At 39.0% G+C, this 20,204-nt stretch overlaps 1 protein-coding gene across 3 annotated transcripts in view; it reads right to left on the bottom strand.

Annotated features, from left to right (window-relative positions):
* crfa4 (cytokine receptor family, class I receptor 4) overlaps window positions 1–20,204 on the bottom strand; it is a 52,133-nt gene that overhangs the window by 19,346 nt on the left and 12,583 nt on the right. For 2 of the 3 annotated variants that reach the window (XM_005459179.4, XM_025903182.1), the window contains exon 2: window positions 7,538–7,647. In XM_005459179.4, the coding sequence (XP_005459236.1) occupies window positions 7,538–7,628 (91 nt within the window). In that variant the 5' untranslated portion in view covers window positions 7,629–7,647. Of the gene's footprint in view, window positions 1–7,537; window positions 7,648–7,724; window positions 7,883–20,204 lie in introns of those variants that run through there. The other variant, XM_005459180.4, reaches the window with a different exon arrangement.

The following is a 20,204-nucleotide window of genomic DNA, read 5'->3' as shown; positions in this document are numbered from 1 at the left end:
TTTGTAACTCGAAGAAAAGTAACTTCTCTGATACTGCAGCACATCTTTACCCTCTGGAGCTCTTATCTAGTGGTTGCTGATCGGGCCTTTGCTGCCCTCTTCCCTCAGCTGTGGAACTCCCACAGACTTTATATAAAGATGGACGTAGCTATTGGTTTCTGGATGCTGTAGTTTGAATCCTTTTGGCTGCTGTTATTTTGGTTTTATAGATCCAGAAGTGATGATATGTGGATGAGAGAGATGAAGTGCTCAGTTATCAGCTAATGTATAAAATGTATGAGTGCAATCCCCAGACTGAGATACCTGCTAACGAGTAACTGCTGTGTCCTGTTAAAGATTTATTACATGAAACATGGAGCTGCACAAGACTTTAAATATAATTTTGTGCTGGGTAAATCTTTTGCAAAGTGGAAAAAACATATTTAGACTTTTTACTTGTGTAAGAGTTACAACAACAAAAGTCACCTCAAGACGCTTATATATATATATATATATATATATATATATATATATATATATATATATAATATATATATATACATATATATATATATATATATATATATATATATATATATATATATATATAGATATAGATATATATATATATATATATATATATGTCTATATATATAATATATAGACATTTTATTAAGCTATAATTATTATCATTCATTAATTGATGTGTACACATCTCTTTAATGTTCCACCTTGATCTATAACAATAAAATTAATCGTCAGAATAATAAGATGCTGATGCTTAATCATTTTTAAGATAATATTTGTATCAAACAATAAATTTAGAAAGCTCTGCACACCTGAATCAATGATAGGTACTAGAAATAAATAAATAAATAAAATTAAAACACATCAATTTTGACCTCCGCTCTCTGTCTCACAGACCATAAGGCACAATGAAACATTCTTTTTCATTCAGTTTCATCGAGGTCATATAGATTCATATAGACTGAGGTCATAATCTATATACTATATTTTTTAAAATATAATATTTGTTAAAGTATAATGGAGTAAAAGCAAAGGAGTGTTAAGCAGCATAATGAAAAAATACGTAAATTAAATACAAGTACATTAAACTAGTACTCGAGTAAATGTACTCAGTTACACTCCAACTTCTCTGGTGTTGGGCACTATAAGATTAATAGTACTCTTTTCCAATGACATTGGTGGGGGGCACTACAGGGGCTCCCTCTAGGCACGCCCCTGCCAACAGCACAAACACTCCAGTTACTGAGTTTAATTCTTGCAGACAGAGCAGCCACAGCCACCTGTGCCACCATCCACCTCTGAAACACAGCGACCACACCCCTAACTTTTAAGCTTCACCTGTATCCAGACAGACGCTGCATAAACGAGTCAGCATATTGTTACTGTGTACCTGACGTGTGAATCTTGAACAGTTATCCATGACCAACTGCTACAGAGCAACAAAATCAGGCACTCCTGATGTCTGTGTTATCATGTTAAAGCAGGGCCTCAGTTGTGGTGATTAATGTAGTGAAACACTGCTTGCCCGATGAGATGACGCTGTGGGAGGCGAGCAGTAATCCATCTGAGAATTCATGGCGCTTCAGTCTGCAAGCAGCAGGGAAACAAAGGCCTTGTGTTTGCTGTAAGAAGCTCAGTGAGCCACGCTGCAGGGACTTTCTCATGAAAAACCAACACTTCTCAGAAATAAATCAGCTAAGGAACGCACGCTGGGCACCAATAACGCTGGACAAATTTCTACCTGCAGATGCACAGCAGTGCTTGTAATTTAATTTTTCACAGAGAATGATATCCGGCTTTAATTGCACCAACAGAAGGAGAGAAAAGAAAGAAGGCGATTCTTAAAGTGACCTAGGTTAATATATGAAGATATGAAGAGACGTCAAAGGACCAGCCTCGTATTTACATGATACAGCTGGAATATAACATGATTATTTAACCGTAGCTGTAAAGAGAAGTCCTGTTTTGAGAAGAAGCACCTCTGAATACATTTACTCTGGGCTGTCTTGTGTGTTATCAGCACATTCATAAAAAAATTAGTTTAACTTGGTTTCAGATCAGTCTGTGCTTACACTCGCGTTATAAAGGATGGAGAGCATAACCTTGGAAATACACCTGCACAGCTGAATCTCATTCCAGACAGGCAGACAGCTCCTCAGTTCAACTCCAGACTGCGCCTGTGATTTCAACAGAGGTGCCACACTGTGTTTCAGAAGTGTACCAGAACTGGCTCTGCACCAGTGTAGTTAAAAACAAGTGCTAAATTTATTTTTGATGGAAATCTTAAAGCCCTCTCAATCTGCACAGAGCAGAGAAGGAGGTCAGGAAGTCAGACAAAGTATTACCAGAGAGCATCAAGTCAATTTTCAAAATAAAAGGGTCCGAAGAGACTAAATTCTCTCCTGAAATGATTCGAAGCAAAGTGCATCAGAGACGTGATGACCTGAGGTCTGCGCTACGAAGCAGGATTTGGGTTTATCCAGGTAACTTCAGGGTTAATCCCGGGTTTTCAGCATTACAAAGGCCGTTCACACCTTACTGGGGTGCATCTCCATGGTAACTTATGCTGAAGGCCTGATCTGCTCTGGAGGAGGTTATGCTCAACAGGTAGAAAATCACCTCCTGTTGACCGATCACTTCCCTGCAAAAATAGCATGGCCATTTCTAGAAGATCCCTCAGACATCTGTGCACGGAGTGTAGGAGGGTCGAAAGAAATCTAAATTCGTCGATGAATTTTCTTTTCCTGATGGCTCATACTATGATCACAAATGTCCTATTTCCCTAGCAACTTATAAAGAAATGTTTGGTCAAGGCTTTTGCACAGTACTGCTTATAGTGCTTATTTTTACAGGACACACCAGCATCTGAACTGGGACTCAAACTGGCAACCTGTGGATTGCCCAGATATATATATATATTTTTTTTTCTCTCTGTGTCATATGACTTTTGAAATTTTAGAAACAGATGTCTATATATAAAAACCATCTAATTTTTCCAGATTGTGGTGAAATTATGCAAAATGCAGTGACAAACATAAACAAAAAGAGATGCTCCTGCTGTTGATCAGAAGCAGGTCCTGCTGTGTGGCACAGGCAGTCGCAGCTTTTTAGCATTTTGGAAAAGAAATAATGGCTGAGCCTCCCATAAATGTCAAAACAAAATCAGACATCTGGATATGAAATAAAGCAAATACCAAGTCCAGCCACACTGATTTATTGAATGCCAGTTACACACACACACACACACACACACACACAGACACACACACACACACACACACACACACACACACACTGAAGACATCAAACTAATTTGTTCTGACATTTGTCAAAACCGTTTTCGTTGTCAAATGCACAAACAGCCGTCTGAGTAGAACAAAGCCAGACAAATTACAGAAGGCTGATAACACTGCAGGGTTAGAAGTGTTTCACAGCTAAAGTTTGAAAGGGTGAATGAGATCACAGCCATATGTCATAAAAAAGAAAGAATATATGAAGGTTTACTCGTAAGCTTCCCGGGATATTAGTTGTGCAGAAAACAAAATGTCTATAAACACTTCCTGCATGAACCTATACTGCTGTTTCTGAGCCAGGAGTCAGTCAATTAAGCCTGTGATTTCTGAAGGAAAATGTCAGGATATCTATCAGTGAGCTGAATGCCAAGAGAAAGCATGTGAGTCATACAGCAAGAGTTCAAAATTAAACTTAAAGTTCGGAACTTGCCATATTACTTGATTCTGATTGAAGCAAGCCACTCCTGTTACTGAAAATGACCAACTCTGTGGTTCAGGACAGGTACAGTCACTGAGAGGGAACAGGAGAAAATCTCTGCAGGGGACTCAAGATAAATACTGCAAATTAGCTGTTGTCACCATGCACCAGCGTGCAGGACTGAAAACTGAAACCCTTGCTTAATGGCCTCCATTAATGTCCACTCGAGGCTGGCTCCAAAAGTGACTCAATCCCCAAAGACTCCCACATTAAATTGACCAGCTTTACAGCAAAAATGAACTTGTTTACAGCCTGATACAAAAAATAAAAGGCTTTGCTCTCCATATGGATAATTTCCACATTCATAAAAACAGTGTGTTTGTGTGTATGGGACGGGAGGGGAGTAATTGGAGTAATTGCATTTACTGAACTGGACCTTTGGATTGAGTTGTGCTATTAGTGCTTTTTGGAGCATTTTAAGTGCAATTATCTAACACATAATGTGTCTTGCTGTGCTGGTACGAGGAGTCCATCCAGCAAGTGTGCAGTGTAGGGCTTTTTTTTTTAAATCTATGCACACAGTATCAAAAGAGAAGCATGGAAGAAGACACAGCGCTGTGTGCTTTCTTCTGTAAACATCCCCTCGTAGACAGTTGGTCACTAGTGGACATTCCTAGTTCCAGTTGCCTAGGTAACCCCCTTGACTATCATGACTCAGAGACTGAGGACCCAAATGCAGACTCATGAAACAAATTGACAATGGACCATTTAATAGATCCAAACAAAATTATAATAGCTTGAAGAGGCAAGCAGAATCCAAAAGCTTCAAAAGCATGCAGGGAACACACAAGGGAGGACAAAGGGAAGCCAGCATTATTTATAGACACACAGGGTAATCAGGTAATGGTTGACAAGATGCAGCTGAACATAATCAGGACAATCAGAGAAGAGGAGAGAAGTAAAACAACATCACAAAGAACAAACAGACAGGAAAACCAACATCAAAACAGGAAGTCAGGGAACAACTAAACAGAGACAAGAATGAACTTTAAACTGGAGGATGAGATTAATTAATCAGAGTAATTAATGTCATAAAAACGCACACACAGAAACTTGTGCTGAAGATAAACGAGAACTCAAGGGTTGAAGACCAAGTAGTCAATGAAAATCCAAGCCTTAACTATAAAGGTTACCCACAGGGCATAGCAGTGACATGTCATTACCTATGGGTTACGTTATCTGCAGTACATCACTGCTGTCAAGTGCCTTCGGAAAACAGCTGTTATTGGCAAATGCAATCAGGTGGTGATTCAGCGAGCGCTTGATTTGCTATTGTTTTCTGTTCCCTTGGCCAAGCATGCATTTTCAAAATAAGTTGATCTTTAAATTATCATTATCGGTTATCGTGGGAAGCTAAATTTGATTATTCATGCAGCTGTAGCTCCACACTGTGTGTGCCTTGTGTGTTTCTTCAAATTAGTTCAGATGCAAACTAACCTATCAAAACACCAAAGTCTAAGAAAGACATTAACTGAGGAGGCAGTAGACAAACAACTCTCATTCCTGTGAATGAGAAAATACTGCTTTTGTAGTTGCTTTGGTTGGTAGCAGATTGCCAGGGTTGCTTGTAGTTTGCCTGAAAGTTGCAGATTTGTCTGCAAACACTTGCAAGCTACTCACCAACCGGTGGTAAAACTCTGAGAGACTGCAGTTGATGGTTCCTGAGGGATCGCTGACTGGTCTCTAGGCTTGTGTAACTGACACCGGTTACACGCGTGGCTAAAAACTGTTTTGCTGTTGATAACACTGCACCCTCTCATCCATATATGAACACTTCTCCCTCCAAAAAGCCAATAAAGAAAAAGCCAAAACATGGAAAAGTAATTGTTTGAGCAGAGTTGGTTTGTTACACAGAACTGAAGTTTTCTTTTGCTGCCATCTTTTGTCTTTTTGTCTCCTAAGGCATTTTGTTTTCGATAAATACACTTCAAATGCAGTATTGAATTATTCACTCAGTGGACCCCTGGAAGGATATCTCTTCTTCCTCAATGAAAAGGAAGTATTCAACACATTATAAAAGCTGAAGCACAATTTTGTAACTCAAATTGCAGCCATGAGATAATCTCTTATTGTGCTGTGCGTATCTTCAAACACAACCATTAATTCTCACCTAAACGTCACTCAAAAATCAGATCAAAAAGACACAGACAAAGTGTGTTTGTGCAGCCTAGAGATAAACCCGTGTGATGCTCTGAAACATAAGCAGCCAGCAGGTGTGTGAGTCATCCTTCCTCTCCTGCTGAGGTATCGATGAGCTGCCGACATGTCCATCTGAGCGGAAAGAAATTGTCAAACTCAGCTGGCAGCCGTCTGAGCCTGATCCCGTCAGACAAAGCTGGTGCTGTTCTGAGTTTATTTTTAAATGTTCACACTGACTCCAATGTGAAGGTTACCGCAAAAAATTAACTGGAAACTTATCAAGCCAATTGAACGTGCCCATTACGGGACTCTCTGTATGTTTTAAATTGTTTAAAGACATGAACTCAGTAATCTTGAACAAAGCTGATGGACTGTCCCTCTTTGCTAGTGATGAAGATGGATTTGCATGCAACATTTATTCCCTCCCCAATGGGAGGGAGTATGTTATCGGTTCTGTCTGGTTGCCTGCTTGTTACCCGTCTAGGCTCCACAGTTTTCAAGATATCATTTTCAAATTGTGTGATGGTAGATACCAATAACAGCTTGAACTGAACTCATTTAGGTGAAAACTGGGTCAAGGTCACACCAAATATGAAAATCTATAAAAAGGTTATATTACCCACTACTTTTTACAGATCATCTTCAAACTTCAAACAACAGCATAATAGACCTTGGCCGACATGAGAAGCTAGGTTGGTTAAGTATTTCACCTTCTCCTTTATTGCTAGCGCCCAAGATCAAAGTTGACCTTGAAAAAAAACTTTCAAGAAACCATATTAAGTAATATATCACATGAAAGGACATAAAGAGAACTGTACAACACACTTTGTATTTTTTCAATACGATGCCCTGCAATGTCACAATGATGCAATAAGAGGCTGGCATCATCATACTGTAAAAACAAAAACAAAAAAAACATAATAAAGATCAAAGTTTTAGTACAGCCCTTGCCCTTTAGGGGTAGTTGTGCTCTCTGACTGCAAACAGACAAGATAGTAGAACAAAATTCCTCCCAAAATAATGACAGTGCTTTTCAAAAGTAAATATAAAGAAGGATAATGTAGTTAAAAGATTCAGAGAGTCTGTAAAATCTCTGTAAAGAAAACACGAGCCTGCAGACCAGCATTAAATGTTGGTGGAGTTCAGGCCCCTCCGGCAGCACTGCCTTAAAAACAGAGCTGATTCTGTGGTGGAGATCACTGCATGAACTCAGGAACACCACTAAAGGCAAAACTATCAGCAGTAAACACAGCTCATTAAGTTAAAACTCTACCATGTAAAGAAAAAAATGGACTCAAAAACACCGTCTTCACTGAATCTGAGCTTGTTTAAGATGGCCTGAGGCCAAGTGGTGCGGGTCTGACCAATCAGAGTCTGAGACACATTTTGAAGCTCATGTATCCTGTGGCCTCCAGGCTAAAGATGAGAGGGACCATCTGGTGTGACATCAGCACAGATGAGCAAACAGTTTTGAAAAAAAGGAAACCTGGGCATTAAATAAATATTTTGTAAATCATTATATATTTTTTTACACCTTACACAGTAATGTTTTTGTACTACCTGCATTCAAACTACAAAGAAAATAAATCAGACAGTGTTAAGCATTTGCTCTCAGACTCACCATGGTTGTGTCTTTCTGTGTGAGCGGTGTTCTGGGCGATGATCCTGCCGTAGCTCACGGGAGGAAGCAGACAGAGCAGCAGCCACAGCATCTCAGAGCCGTCTGTTAACCTATCAACACAAATAAACATTCAAATATGAGCTGGGGAAAAGACCCAGTAAACACCTAATGCTCCTAATGCACTTACTGCGAGAAAGTTTAGTTTCCATCTGATAACAGTGAAGTCTATCTAAGTGTCCACTTGTCTCGGAGTCACATGTTCAATTTTAAGGGGCATCAGTGGGTTCACCCTGCAGCTCCTCAAGTCCAAACACAACAGCTTTGCCTCCTCCAGTCATGAGACACATCACAAGGGATGAACCCCCCCTCACTTCCTCCTTTCTTCCATCAAATCAGTCCTGAACAACACCGACGCCTCACCAGATTCCCATTAAAAACTTCATGCATTCCTACAATTACAACTTCTTCCAATGAATTAATAAACATATAAGAGAAAAAACTCATTTAGATTTATCTGTTTACCTCCCCGCATTGACAATCTTCCACTCGTTTACAGAAGGAGCAGAAAAAAAATCTGCCTTGGCGCATGTTACACAACAAAAAAAACCACAGGGAAAAACACTGTCCATTAGTATGGAAGTCCATGAATGCCAAAACTGAAATGTGATAGTAATTAAATTAATTTAACTGAACTGGACTTGTAATAAAAATTTAAAACTAAATGGCAAACAGACAGGTTTTGCTCATTAAACTATCCAAAAAGGATGTCCTCGTCTATTTTTTAACCATTTAACTGAATGAGATGTAACACAGCACACAAAATACTCAGTAATCATAAAATTTACTTTTTATCAACGTATTTTTGAATCGAATTTATAAGAAAAGTTGTCCCTTTTTAATCATTATAAATCCAAGTAATTGCCTTTACTCTTTACTTTTTAGCATTCTATGCAGTGACTAACTGGTCATCAGCAAGTGTGAGACCCTCTGTAAAAGCAGATACTTTAGCCATTTGCTCATGTGTAGCATTTAGCTGTTTGGTAACACAATGCCACAAGATTCCCAGGAGAAGACATCCCAGCAAATTCAGCCCAGTATCAGACTGTGAAATGCACAGAGAAAAGCCAAAAACCCAACTCAGACTCTACAGGACTCAGCTGGGATGGGAAATGTTCAAGTTGATGACAGAACAATTTAAAAAAGACTGAATAAGCATCACTTGTTTGGAAGAGTTTTCAGGATAAAGCCTCTTCTATCTAAAAAGAACAGGGTAGCATGGTTTAGGTTTACAAAGTTCCATCTGAACAAACCACAACACTTCTGTAGCAATATATTTTGGAGAGTCAAGACCAAAAGGGAGATGTTTGTTCACACAGCACCACTTTGGGAGAAAACCAAACACAGGACACCTTGCAGTCACTGAACTGACCATGGACCCCTCTATATACCAAGCTATTTTCGAGTCAAATGTAAGGACATCTCTAAGGACCGCCAGCTAAAGCTTGGTTGAAACTTGGTCATAGAACAGAACAATGAACCCAAGAACAGCAGCAAATCTCCAACAGAATCACTGAAAAAAATTAATCGAGGTGTTGTAATGGCTCCATACCTCAGCCAGACCTGATTCTTCTGGTGCGACCTTAAGCAAGCTGTGCATAAAAAATTGCCTACAGACCTCAATGAGCCTTCAGGTCAAGAAGAGTGGGCCAACAGTCCCCCACAATAAAGTGAGATACAGTTAAAGTCATACAGAAAACAATTCGCTCTTATTTGGTCATGTGCAGTGCAGGTGATGCTGCCTGCATTCCTGTTCACTTTGCATAACTGGGTCATACCACCTACAGAAATACTCCGACTATTCTGCATTAGTTGGACGTAATAGTGATGGGCAGGAGAAAGAGAGCACCATGAAGTGGTCGAGGAGGAATCATCTGCTTATAAATGTGATCAGGATGTTAATGTGGTGGAGGAGTGCAAGTACTGGGGCATGCATGTTAACATAAGGCTGAACAGTTGGACCAAAATGTATACAAAATGAGGCTGAAAAGCTCTGTTTCCTCTGGAGATCCTTCAATGTGTGCAGCAAAAAACTGTTATCCACCATGGATAATCCTGACCACCCTCTGCACCACTTACTGCAGATAGTGGTTAGGAGTGAAGCACCTTCTCTAACAGACCATATGTTATCACCAACTTTAATGGAATATACCTGTCTGACCTGGCAGAGAGGCATCTGCCAGCTATTATTATAGTACTTGTACTACTACATTACTATAATTTTATTTTGACTTCTGTATCATTACTTCAAGTTTTTGCTGTTAAATGTGGCTCTATAAGCTATTTAAGCATGGCACGTAGTTTTGTTCCATGACTGCATTGTGACATTTTGAAGGACCCACCGAAGGATCTGAGGCTGTGAACTAATTTGTATGAAATCAACATTTTTGACAGACCCAGACCCAATAAATCAATGCCAACATGTACATGGAGCCTGAGGGAAGAAAAGAAGAGAAATGGGTAATTCAAATCGGTTGAATTCATTTTCATTTCCATAATGCCAATTCACAACAAATCATCTCAAAGTCCTTTATACTGTCAGGTAAATACCCTACAGCATTAGAAATAAATTCCCCAAATCACACAACCTACTTTGCTACGATGAGAGAAGAACTGCCTCAGCCATATGGTGAGAGGAAAGGAAAGTGAGCAAAGAGAGATTGGAGAAAAAGCAAACTAGAGGAGAGAGGCCCAAAGTTTACTAATAACTAATAATTGGAGAGTGGTGTACTAGTGGATATTATGCTGTCTGTGAAAACCAGCAAGAAACTGCGTCTCTCTGAACTAGTTAGTGGTGATTTAGTAACTTTGTTTGTAAACCAGAAAGAGTTGCTGAAGCTGTACTTTTTTTTTAGAGAGAAAAAAGTCTAGGCACTAGACCTTGGTCTGTAAAATCCAAAATTGGTTGTTTCAAATTAGCATTTGAAAGCTGGACTACCCACTAAACTGACAAAACAACCTTAACAGAACAGATATTGGACATGTTTTTGGATATTAGGTCTACAATATTGGCACTGTGTTTTGAAACTTGAGGGATTTTTACCCATGTGTAAGGTAAAATACTGACAATTTCTTATTTTACGGCTCAGTCTGATGGGTTCATTTTCCCACAGCCAATATTACATGACTGAAAGTCAGCTGACTTCTTAACTCAGGCTTAAATATGACTCCAAATAGTTAAAGCTGCATTACAAACATATCTTCTGAACATTAAAAAAGACAAAAACTTGGTGTAAATTCACTTTCAAATTCTGGATGATTTCCAAGTTGCTGTCTTTTGTTCTCCTCTATAACCCTAACAACTGCTGATGCTCATTAGCTCCAGCTTACATCAGATCTTATTTATCTTTCTAAAAGTGAATAACCCTGCAATGTTTGAATGACCCACAAAGTGGTTTAATAGTACTTACTGTCACCAGAATCCTCAGAGACTAGTCAAACCATCTGGATGGAAAGATTAAAAGACTGTTGGAGGGACTTTGATGTTTCTAGAAATAAAGTCCTGCAGTATTTAGACCTGTCCCCTCACAAAACGTGATTTTTTTTATGAGAACATATCGTTTCCGTGACACTGACCTTTAGGTTGCTGTGTTCAATAACATCAACGATATCAGATGTTAGAGGGTCTGCTGAAAGCTCATTACTTTAATCGGCTTAGTCCACTGAACTGTTTCCTCAGAGCCTACTGAGCATGTGCAAGAAGTCATAGATGCACATATACACACACTGTTGAAGGATCAGGAGATTGGATTTATTGATATGTTTTGGTGGTTTTCTCTGCAGAGATAAAAACATAAGGGGCTGATGTCATTCTCAAGACATGCCGTGTGTCATTCAGATCGAGGGGCAAATAGAAGTTTTCTGTCATATCTATGTCTTTCTATTGACAGTGAGGGTCTTCAGTAGGAAAACCAAAGGCTTGTAGTTTAAAGTTACTAATAAGCTGGTTGAATGCTGGATTTTCTTGGCGCTCAGGAACTATTGAGGACTGCTCAGCTGCAGCTTCCTAGAATCAGCTAAAGTGACCATAAGCAGATTTTTCCAGGAACTCTTTCAGGAGTTCGGGAACTTTGCAGGGTCTAAATGTGGTGGCAGTTACCTGTCAAACAACTACAAGCCTCTTCATTTCTGATTACCTGCACTGACTGTGAAGTTTATTTCTCTTTGCAAATTGTAGAAAAAAACCACGAAGTTCCCCTCAGCAGGTGGATGCAGCGACATTACACTCTTTAATTTTTTTCTTTGTCATGTTTTTCTTCTTCATTTTCCTAACACGTCCCAGATTTCCACTCCATGTCTCCTTTTGCTCCTTTCATATCTTGTTTTTCTCATTTCATTAATGCCTACTTTCTACTTTCCTTCATACCATCCATATTTTTCTGTTAGTTTGTTCTTTGTTTTTTCCTTGTGTCCCTAATTTTATTCTGATCTTTTGGATCCATTTCTTTTCTCAGTGTTTTTTTCTTACCTTCCTTCTTCCGCCTATATTGTTTACACTGTTTACTCTTCCTCTTCATCTGCCCTTATGTACTTTTACTTCATTTGTTTTCACCCCATCTCCTTATTTCTTTTTATTACTTCTTTTAAATCCTTTTACCTGTCACGTTTAAGCTTGCCTTCCTTCTTTCCATGTTATCCACCTCCCTCTGCCTTTCTTTTACTGCTCATAGTTGACCCTTACATGTAGCTGATTATTGCTTTAGGCTTGGACTGAATTTCTGGACCATCCTGTTGCTGACAACTGTATGGGCATGAACCTGCATCAGCGACAGCAGACATGAAACAACAGGCGAAAACAGTATAAATAAATCTGTCAGCCTCCCTCATCATGACTGGGTGAAGCCTGTGTGACATTAATGAAGCCACACGGGGGCTTAGGGGCTTTAAAGTCTGCTCTTATGAAGGCAAAGACGACAGAACTGACACGCAAACAGCAACAATAGCAGCAGCTCAGCTCCATCCTCCAGCGCTAAGACAACAATCACAGTGAATAATCCCCGCCTTGATCTCACAGGATTACTGCGAGGCCTTGTTGGGTTTTATCTGGCAGCCTCGGCTCACCCTGACACGCCACAAAGCGCAACACGACCGCCTCAAAAAGCACAAAAAAGAGTGTCTCGTCCTTCAGACTGACCCACGTCAGCAAGCACGCAAACTTCCGCTGCAGGTTTCTAATCCCAAGGCGTCCCTCACCAAACATCTGACCTACAAAAAAAACCAAACACTTGTTTTAAAAGCTTCAGACTGCAATTCAGATTTTATGTTCCCCAAAATCATACCCCATGCTCTGTATTTAGGGATTTAATGGGCTAACACTTGTGATAAAATAAGCTCTTTGTGTTTTTATTTTGCTGCAATTCAGTTGGTTTGCAGGCTGGGGTTTAAAAAAACCACCTCGTTAGAACTTCAGTTAACATTTTTCTTTATGAGTTTTTGAATATTTATATAGGAGTAAAATATAACTCAAGTTATATTTTTGTGGTCTCATACCCATCAAGGTGTGTCTGGCATACCTGATGCTGGTGCTAAGTGCTAAGTCCAACAACAGGGGGGAACTGTTTGTGCAGTGCAATACGCTCAGTAATTTTGTAATGCATAAAATAAGCAAACCTAATGAGTTTAACCATCCTCATAAATGGCTGACTCACCTGCTGGTGTATCAGGTGTACTTGCCTGTGTGATTTACCAGCTTTTACATCTGTGTCGCTTTGTGGCTGTTTTACAGTCATTCTTAGTCTCTCTTGCAACTCTTTGTGTGTCTTTAGAGTAATTTTGTCATTGCGTCTCTTTTTTGTCATTTTCAATTAATTTGCAGTCGTTTGTCATTTCTGTGTAGTACAGAGTTTGTCCTTTAGAAACTCTGTGTTATTTTATGTCCATCATAATCTCTTTCAGTCTTCGCTCGGTGCTAATGTTGTGTCTTTTTAACTCTGTGTGGCTGGTTTGTGTTTCATTTCTCCATGTCTTCTCCAATTTGTTTGTGATCGTTTTGCATTTTTGTGCAGTTATTTTTGTCTCTTGTGTGTCTTTTTAAAACAAATCTAGAATATTTTTTGCATTGCTGTGTCAGTTTATATCACTTTGAGTCTTTCTGCAGTTATTTTGTGTCTCTTTTGCAACTCTGTGTGGTTGGTTTGCTTTAATTTTGTGACTTTTTGTGGTCTTTTGCAATTTAATTGTGGTTGTTTTATATATCACTGAATTTTCTTTTGTATCCTTATGTCTTTGGCATTTTTATGGTCATTTTGCATTTCAGTGCTGTCATTTTGTGTCTATTCAGTGTCTTTTTGAAACTCCATGTTTCTTTAATCTTATTTTCATGTTGTGGTCAGTTGATATCACTGGGAGTCTCTCTGTAGCTCCTTTGCGCTTTTTGCCTGATATGTATCCCTCTAGAGTAATTTGGTGTCTCTGTGGTCTCCTTCCATTTACTTGTGGTTATTTCACATTTTTCTGAAGTCATTTTGTGCGTCTTTGTGTGTTTTTCAAATTATTTGTGGTCATTTTTGTATTTTCTGCCTAGTTCTTTTGCATCTCTTAGTGTCCTTTAACAACTATTTGTGGTACTATTATGTTTCTGTGACATTTCTTTTATCTTGTTGTGGTCAGTTTATATCATTTCTCTCTGTGATCATCTTGTGTCTTTTTGTTCTGTGCTTGGTTTACTTTTGTGGCGTTGATTTATAGCTGCTAGATGGGCTCTGAGACTTTCCAAAAAATATTACATCTTTTGACTCAGCATCTCTGCCCGGTCTGCCACTACACACTAGTGAACTATAATTACCACTGAAAAACAAGCATCATTTCAGTTTCAATGAAAAAAATTGTGACGGCAAAGAGAATCCTCACGTCCGCTGTGAGCTAATCAGTCACATGGATCTTTTTTTTTTATAAAGCAGATTTCTTTCGATCTTCTTCATATTACTGCTGGGCAATTAGCTAACTTACAGCTTCCTGTCACACAGAAAATATCTAAATGCCTGGGGGAAAAGTGCCAAATGAACTCAATGCATGTGACTCTCTGAACTGGTCTTTTTCTGGCTCACTGTTTGGGGTTTAGCCCACAGGTCCTGCACAAACTGAGGAATGTCCACTGCTCTTCATTTATGCTCCCGAACTACAGAAAAGCTCTTTGATGCTGCTGCTTTGTGCTTCAAAGTAGACACCTGTTTCAAGTGAAAATAAATTATTACAAGTTTAATGTGCCATTGACTGCTAATGTGACCTTAGAGAATATCCAACTCTATTACAGAACTTGGATATCTGGGCTCTAAATTCACTGCAAAACCTGATGTTTTTCAAAGATAAGGAGACAACCCTACCCAGTAAACATCAGTCACTATTGGAGTTCACTCCTGACCAAAATTATCACAAAGGCTCATCTCACATTTGCCACTAACATCTTGATGATCTCCAAGACGTTTGGGAAAATATTCTGCGGAGTGACGAAACAAAATCTGAAATTTTTGTAAGGTTTGAGTCCCATTACTTCTGCATAAAACTAGCAGCATTTCATAAAAAGAACATCATTGCAACAGTCAAACATGGTGGTGATAGTGTGATGGTCTGGGGCTGCTTTGCTGCTTCAGGGTGACTTGCTGTAATTGATTGAACCATGAATTCTGCTTTCTATCAGAAAATCCTGAAGGAGGATTTCCGACCATCAGCACAGTTGGGTTATGCAGCAGCACAATGATCCAAAACACATGAGCGAGTCTGGACTTAAATCCAATTGAGAGACTTTGGCATGACCTTAAAAAGATACGTTAAGACTGCTTTTTTTCCTCCCTTAATAAATCAAATCATCGTTTAAAAACTACAGTTTGTATTTACTTGGCTTATCTTTGTCCAAAATTAAAATTTGTTTGATGAACTGAAACATGTAAGTGTGACAAATATAGATCATCATCATTATCAGGAAATAAGTCATAAATTATGAGAGACTTCTACACAATCTGACTTGTTTTTGAAACCAGGTAATTCCCCCTTCGGTGGCTGTTAGAAACGATACAGTTCAACAGTACAGTTCGAAGGCAGTTCCTCACTGGCTCTAATGCAGGTTTGTCCAAGTGGTCTTGCTGTATCCCTGGCAAAGCTGTCACTCGACTGCTGTGGTTGGGTAAAATCAATGTCAGTCACTATGCTGTCTCTTCTTTTCAGAACTATCAATAAGTGGAAAATTAATTTTCCACTCTGCAGCCTTATGTAGGAAACATTAATTAAGTTGTTGATGGGAGACTGCAGTTGCAACACGTAATCAGTTATAGCTCAGTTCATCCATAAAAGGTGCTATCTCTGTTATAAGCATCAGGTTACTTCGGGCAGAAGTAACCTGAGGTAGCTTGATCAAGAAGTTATGAGAATGGACCTCAAATGATCAAAACATGGTGCAAGGGTGCGTGAGAAGAGATCCTTGACTGGGAGATTGGCCAAATTTAAATCAGCTAAGGTTTGATGCAACATAAAGTTTTTTATGAACTTTATGAAGCATGTTGTAGAGTACAGCATTGCTGAAAAGGAAAAATTATTGCTTTTTCTGTATTTCATGTATGCCTTATTTAATGGAAATCAATGCCACAGGTGGATAAATGTGTTGGGGGTTTTTTGTTGTTTTTTTAAAATCACAATTGTAAAATGCATGGCTAATGCTCCCTGCTCTAGGCCTTGGCTAATCAGGAGCTCTGTGGTTTGATCTGCAGCTCCTCCGGCAATATTAATTGTTGGGTAATTGCATTAAAATGGTCCAAAAGGCACCGATGGCACAAACACGATTGAGAAGATAAGTTAAGTAATGCCAATTAGCGGAGACGAGGCGGAGTTAGTCGCCCTGCGTGATAGATATAGGCCTTAAAAGTTAGACAGTAAGACGCTGTGAAAGTGGATTGTTGTTAAAAAAAACACGCGCCTCTGAGAGAAGGAAATCACTCTACATCTAGTAGTTCATTTACCATTCGTAAGCTGAGAGAAAGACTCTGCAACATGAGACAAACTCATGGACTGTGGAGTCGAGTACATAATATGACCATTGTTATCTTATTAAGGGAAAAAATAATTGTGTATTTTCCCCAGAACATGCTGTTGACCTTAAAATATGAAATCTAATTATGTTTCTGAAGAATTCAGCACAAGAGCATGTGGAGGCTCTGTGCATGATTGGTTTAATGACCACTCATGTGGTAGTTATGATCCAGTTATACATTTAAAAAGTTTCCTGGACAGGGGGAATCGAAATCAGATTATCTTGGTTCTGTTGTAAAAAATAGACACCAAAACACTATTTATCAATTTAGGAAGTTAAGTCGTTAGCTCACCCTCTGACATTAACATACATCTCAACAGATACGATGAAATCGCAACTTGGCAGCTGCAAGTGAGAGATGTCTGGTGGTGCGAAACACGATTATAGTGGTTCGACAATTTAGTGCCAAACAGGAGGTGTTGTTGCTGGAATGCTTATTTCATAACATGGGTCACACTATTTGAATTCTGAACCTTTGTACTTTTAGACTGTTCCAAATGCTCCAGCAGCTAGAAATTTGTGCTAGAGAATAAAGGAGTAAGTGAAATATTTTTGCGGAAATTCAAAGGAAGCATCAAAACAAATTGTGGTCAACAATGTGTGGTGAGTAAAGTCAATCCTAAGTCCTTTCAAAGGCATGCAACAGCTAAAATGGAGCAAAAGCTTCTTGGATTGTCTGTTAGTACAATTAACCTCAATCAAGCGCAGAGCAAGCCATATTAATTGTCAGATAATTGCATTAACATGCTCCAAAAGGAACCAACAGCACAGACATGGTTGAGAAGATAAGTTAAGTAATGCCAATTAGCCGAGACACAACCCAGTGGATGGCTATCGACTTAGTTGGCACCGAACCTGCTATTTGAAGTGCCCAGAATTATAGACTTTACAAACAAAAACGATTGATTTTTTATAAAAGTGCAAAACCTGTGAATTTGTTGAAAAGAATTTCACATTTGTTGTAAAAACAAGAGAAACAAAAAACAGACTGTAAACATGTTCAATTTACCTGAAAAGTGTGCAATACGGAAGTCTGTGAAACTCTAGGTTCTGTAGACTCCCATGGTGATGTCAACATATATAGTATCATACCATGCAAAAAGTCTTGAGCAAGAAAAATGGATCCTGTGATTTACTGAAACATACACGCATACATGGAAATAATGTATATAAAATCAAAAAAGAGTTTGACTTTCACTATCCAGGTATGATTTTACTGCATTGGCAGTGTTTGGGATCAATGTCATGCTAAATAATGAAGCCATTCCTAATCAGATGGTATTGCATGGTGAATCAAGATGTGATGGTACATCTCTGTGTTCTTAATTCAATCATTTGTTTAACCATGAACCATGACAGAGCCTCCACCGTGTTTTACTGATGGCTGTAGACACTCACTGTACCTCTTTCCTCATCACTCCATCAGACCTGTTGCCACTTTTTTGCAGTGCAGTTCTTGTTCAATTTTAATACCTCAGCATTTTCTCCCTGTCTCCCTTCATTAAGAATGGCTTCTTGACAGCCACGCTTCCAATGAGACCATTTCTGATAAGGCTTCAATGAACAGTAGATGATCAACTGAAGACCCAGATGCATCTCTCAGGTCCTGTGTCAGGTCTTTGCTGGATTTTTGTTTTTGTTCTCCACTCACCTAAATTTTTAAGGACTAACATTATGCCAAGCTGGCAGCTAATGACTCTTTGAAAATCAATTTGTTGGCACAAAATTATTGTGCCTGCCTGTCAAACATAGTTATCTTTGGTGGTTTTCATAGATTCAACTAAAAGAATGGGAACAAGGATTTTTGTAACAAGTCCTGGTTCTTTGCCAAGCTGAGCACTATTTTTAGTTGCCAAGTAAACATGTTGATAACTAATGTCAGAGAACTTAGTTAGGATAATCAATTTACAATACTATGATCTAAGATATCATTGATCATCGATCACTGATATCATTTCCAAAACATAATACAATTACTGCTTTGAGCCTGTAATCATGTCCACTCTAAGAAAGCAAAACATCTATATTATGGTCTGTAGTTTTTATGCTGGCAGTTAAATTGAAATGCTTTTATTCTCCCAAAATATTATAATATAAAAATTCCAAAAGACTGCTCCCATTTCACCCAGCTGTTCGGGTCTCCTGCAGCTGTTACTGTTTACTGGAGTTTCGGGAAAAAAAACGACTTGTACAAAAGCCAGTGCTAGCACGTGTCTCTTCCGCTTTATAACAAGACGACCATTCTTTCCAGCTTTTAGATCTGTACCCGAACACGTGCCTTTGGGAAAAATAAATGACCACAGATGATAAATGAGCCCTCAAGCTGTTGAGAACATTAAACAGCACACAGAACACAAACAGAAAGGCAATCGCAGAGCCAGCAGCCGCTCCACAGTAGCTCTACTGTCACAAAAATGAAAGGTTTCCCTTAGATAGCCGAAAACAAGACTCGGTTTCCCGGTTTCTGTGGAGACAGGCTGTTTACCAAAACAACTGATGATACACATATATGACCCATGCCCCTTCTCATGGAATCTGAAATATAAACACATGAACTTTCATTCCAGTATTGCATTTGATCACTAATTGATCACTTCCACGGGGAAGAAATAAATCACGTCGCCAATGATTTATAATCTTCTGAAAGTCACTGTTATTGAGCTAACTCCCAATTTTGTTGAGTGTCCAGTGGATGTATTCACATTCAAACAGCCTGGAAAATCACACTTTAGAGCAAAACCGTTTCATTAAAAATGCAAAACTTAGGCAGACTTTTATTTTGAAGGCCCCCTATGAACGCTCTTCTTAAAGCAAAGACTTTCATGAACGTTGATTGGAAAGCTTGTGAGACCAGGTTTACTTGTGCTTAAGGACATCTTACAAAGAAGAATTTCATGAAGCTCGGCCAACAAGAACAGGAAAAGATTACCTTAAATGAGACATATTCATTTTCACCTCTATGCACTTCTACATATTCTCTCCTCTGGACCAGGGCCACAGACACAGAAAGAGAGCAGATCAGTGTGATTTATATGAAAATCTGAAGGTTAATTATTATAACACTAAACATTCATTCATTTCCCCCCTAAACTACCCCTAAATACCTACAGAGTAAAGCCTCATTTCAAGGTAAAGAACAAAGCTTGAGAGTCTGTCATTTAAGACAATCAGGTGTAAATGCAGGTGGAGCAGGCACAGGTTATGCAAACAGGTGATCAGCAGCATGGCAGCAAAAGAAGAAGAGGAAATCAGAGAAGAATCAGAGGAGAATAGCATGTGCCGTGTCTCCTCTCCGTCTTTGCTTTCTTATCAAACTGAACTTGATATTTCCATTTCCAAACACTGCAATCTTCATTCTGCACAAACCACTGCAGTGATACACATGCAGGAAATAGGAAACCAGCTCAGAGCAGAGTTGTGAGTCAGCCCTCTAAAGTAACTTTGCTTGTTTGCACTCACACATATTGAGCGGTGAGAACCCAGGCAGTGAAAGCAGTCATTCCCTCGGGCTGCAGGTGCTAAAAACTAAAGGAGCTGCTGGTCCACTCATCATTGAATTCTTCCTAATACCCAATTTGGCTCAGGCAAAGA

Source organism: Oreochromis niloticus, linkage group LG23 (assembly GCF_001858045.2).
Source record: "Oreochromis niloticus isolate F11D_XX linkage group LG23, O_niloticus_UMD_NMBU, whole genome shotgun sequence".
Lineage (NCBI taxonomy): Eukaryota > Metazoa > Chordata > Actinopteri > Cichliformes > Cichlidae > Oreochromis > Oreochromis niloticus.
This window is presented reverse-complemented; position numbering and strand designations above follow the sequence as displayed.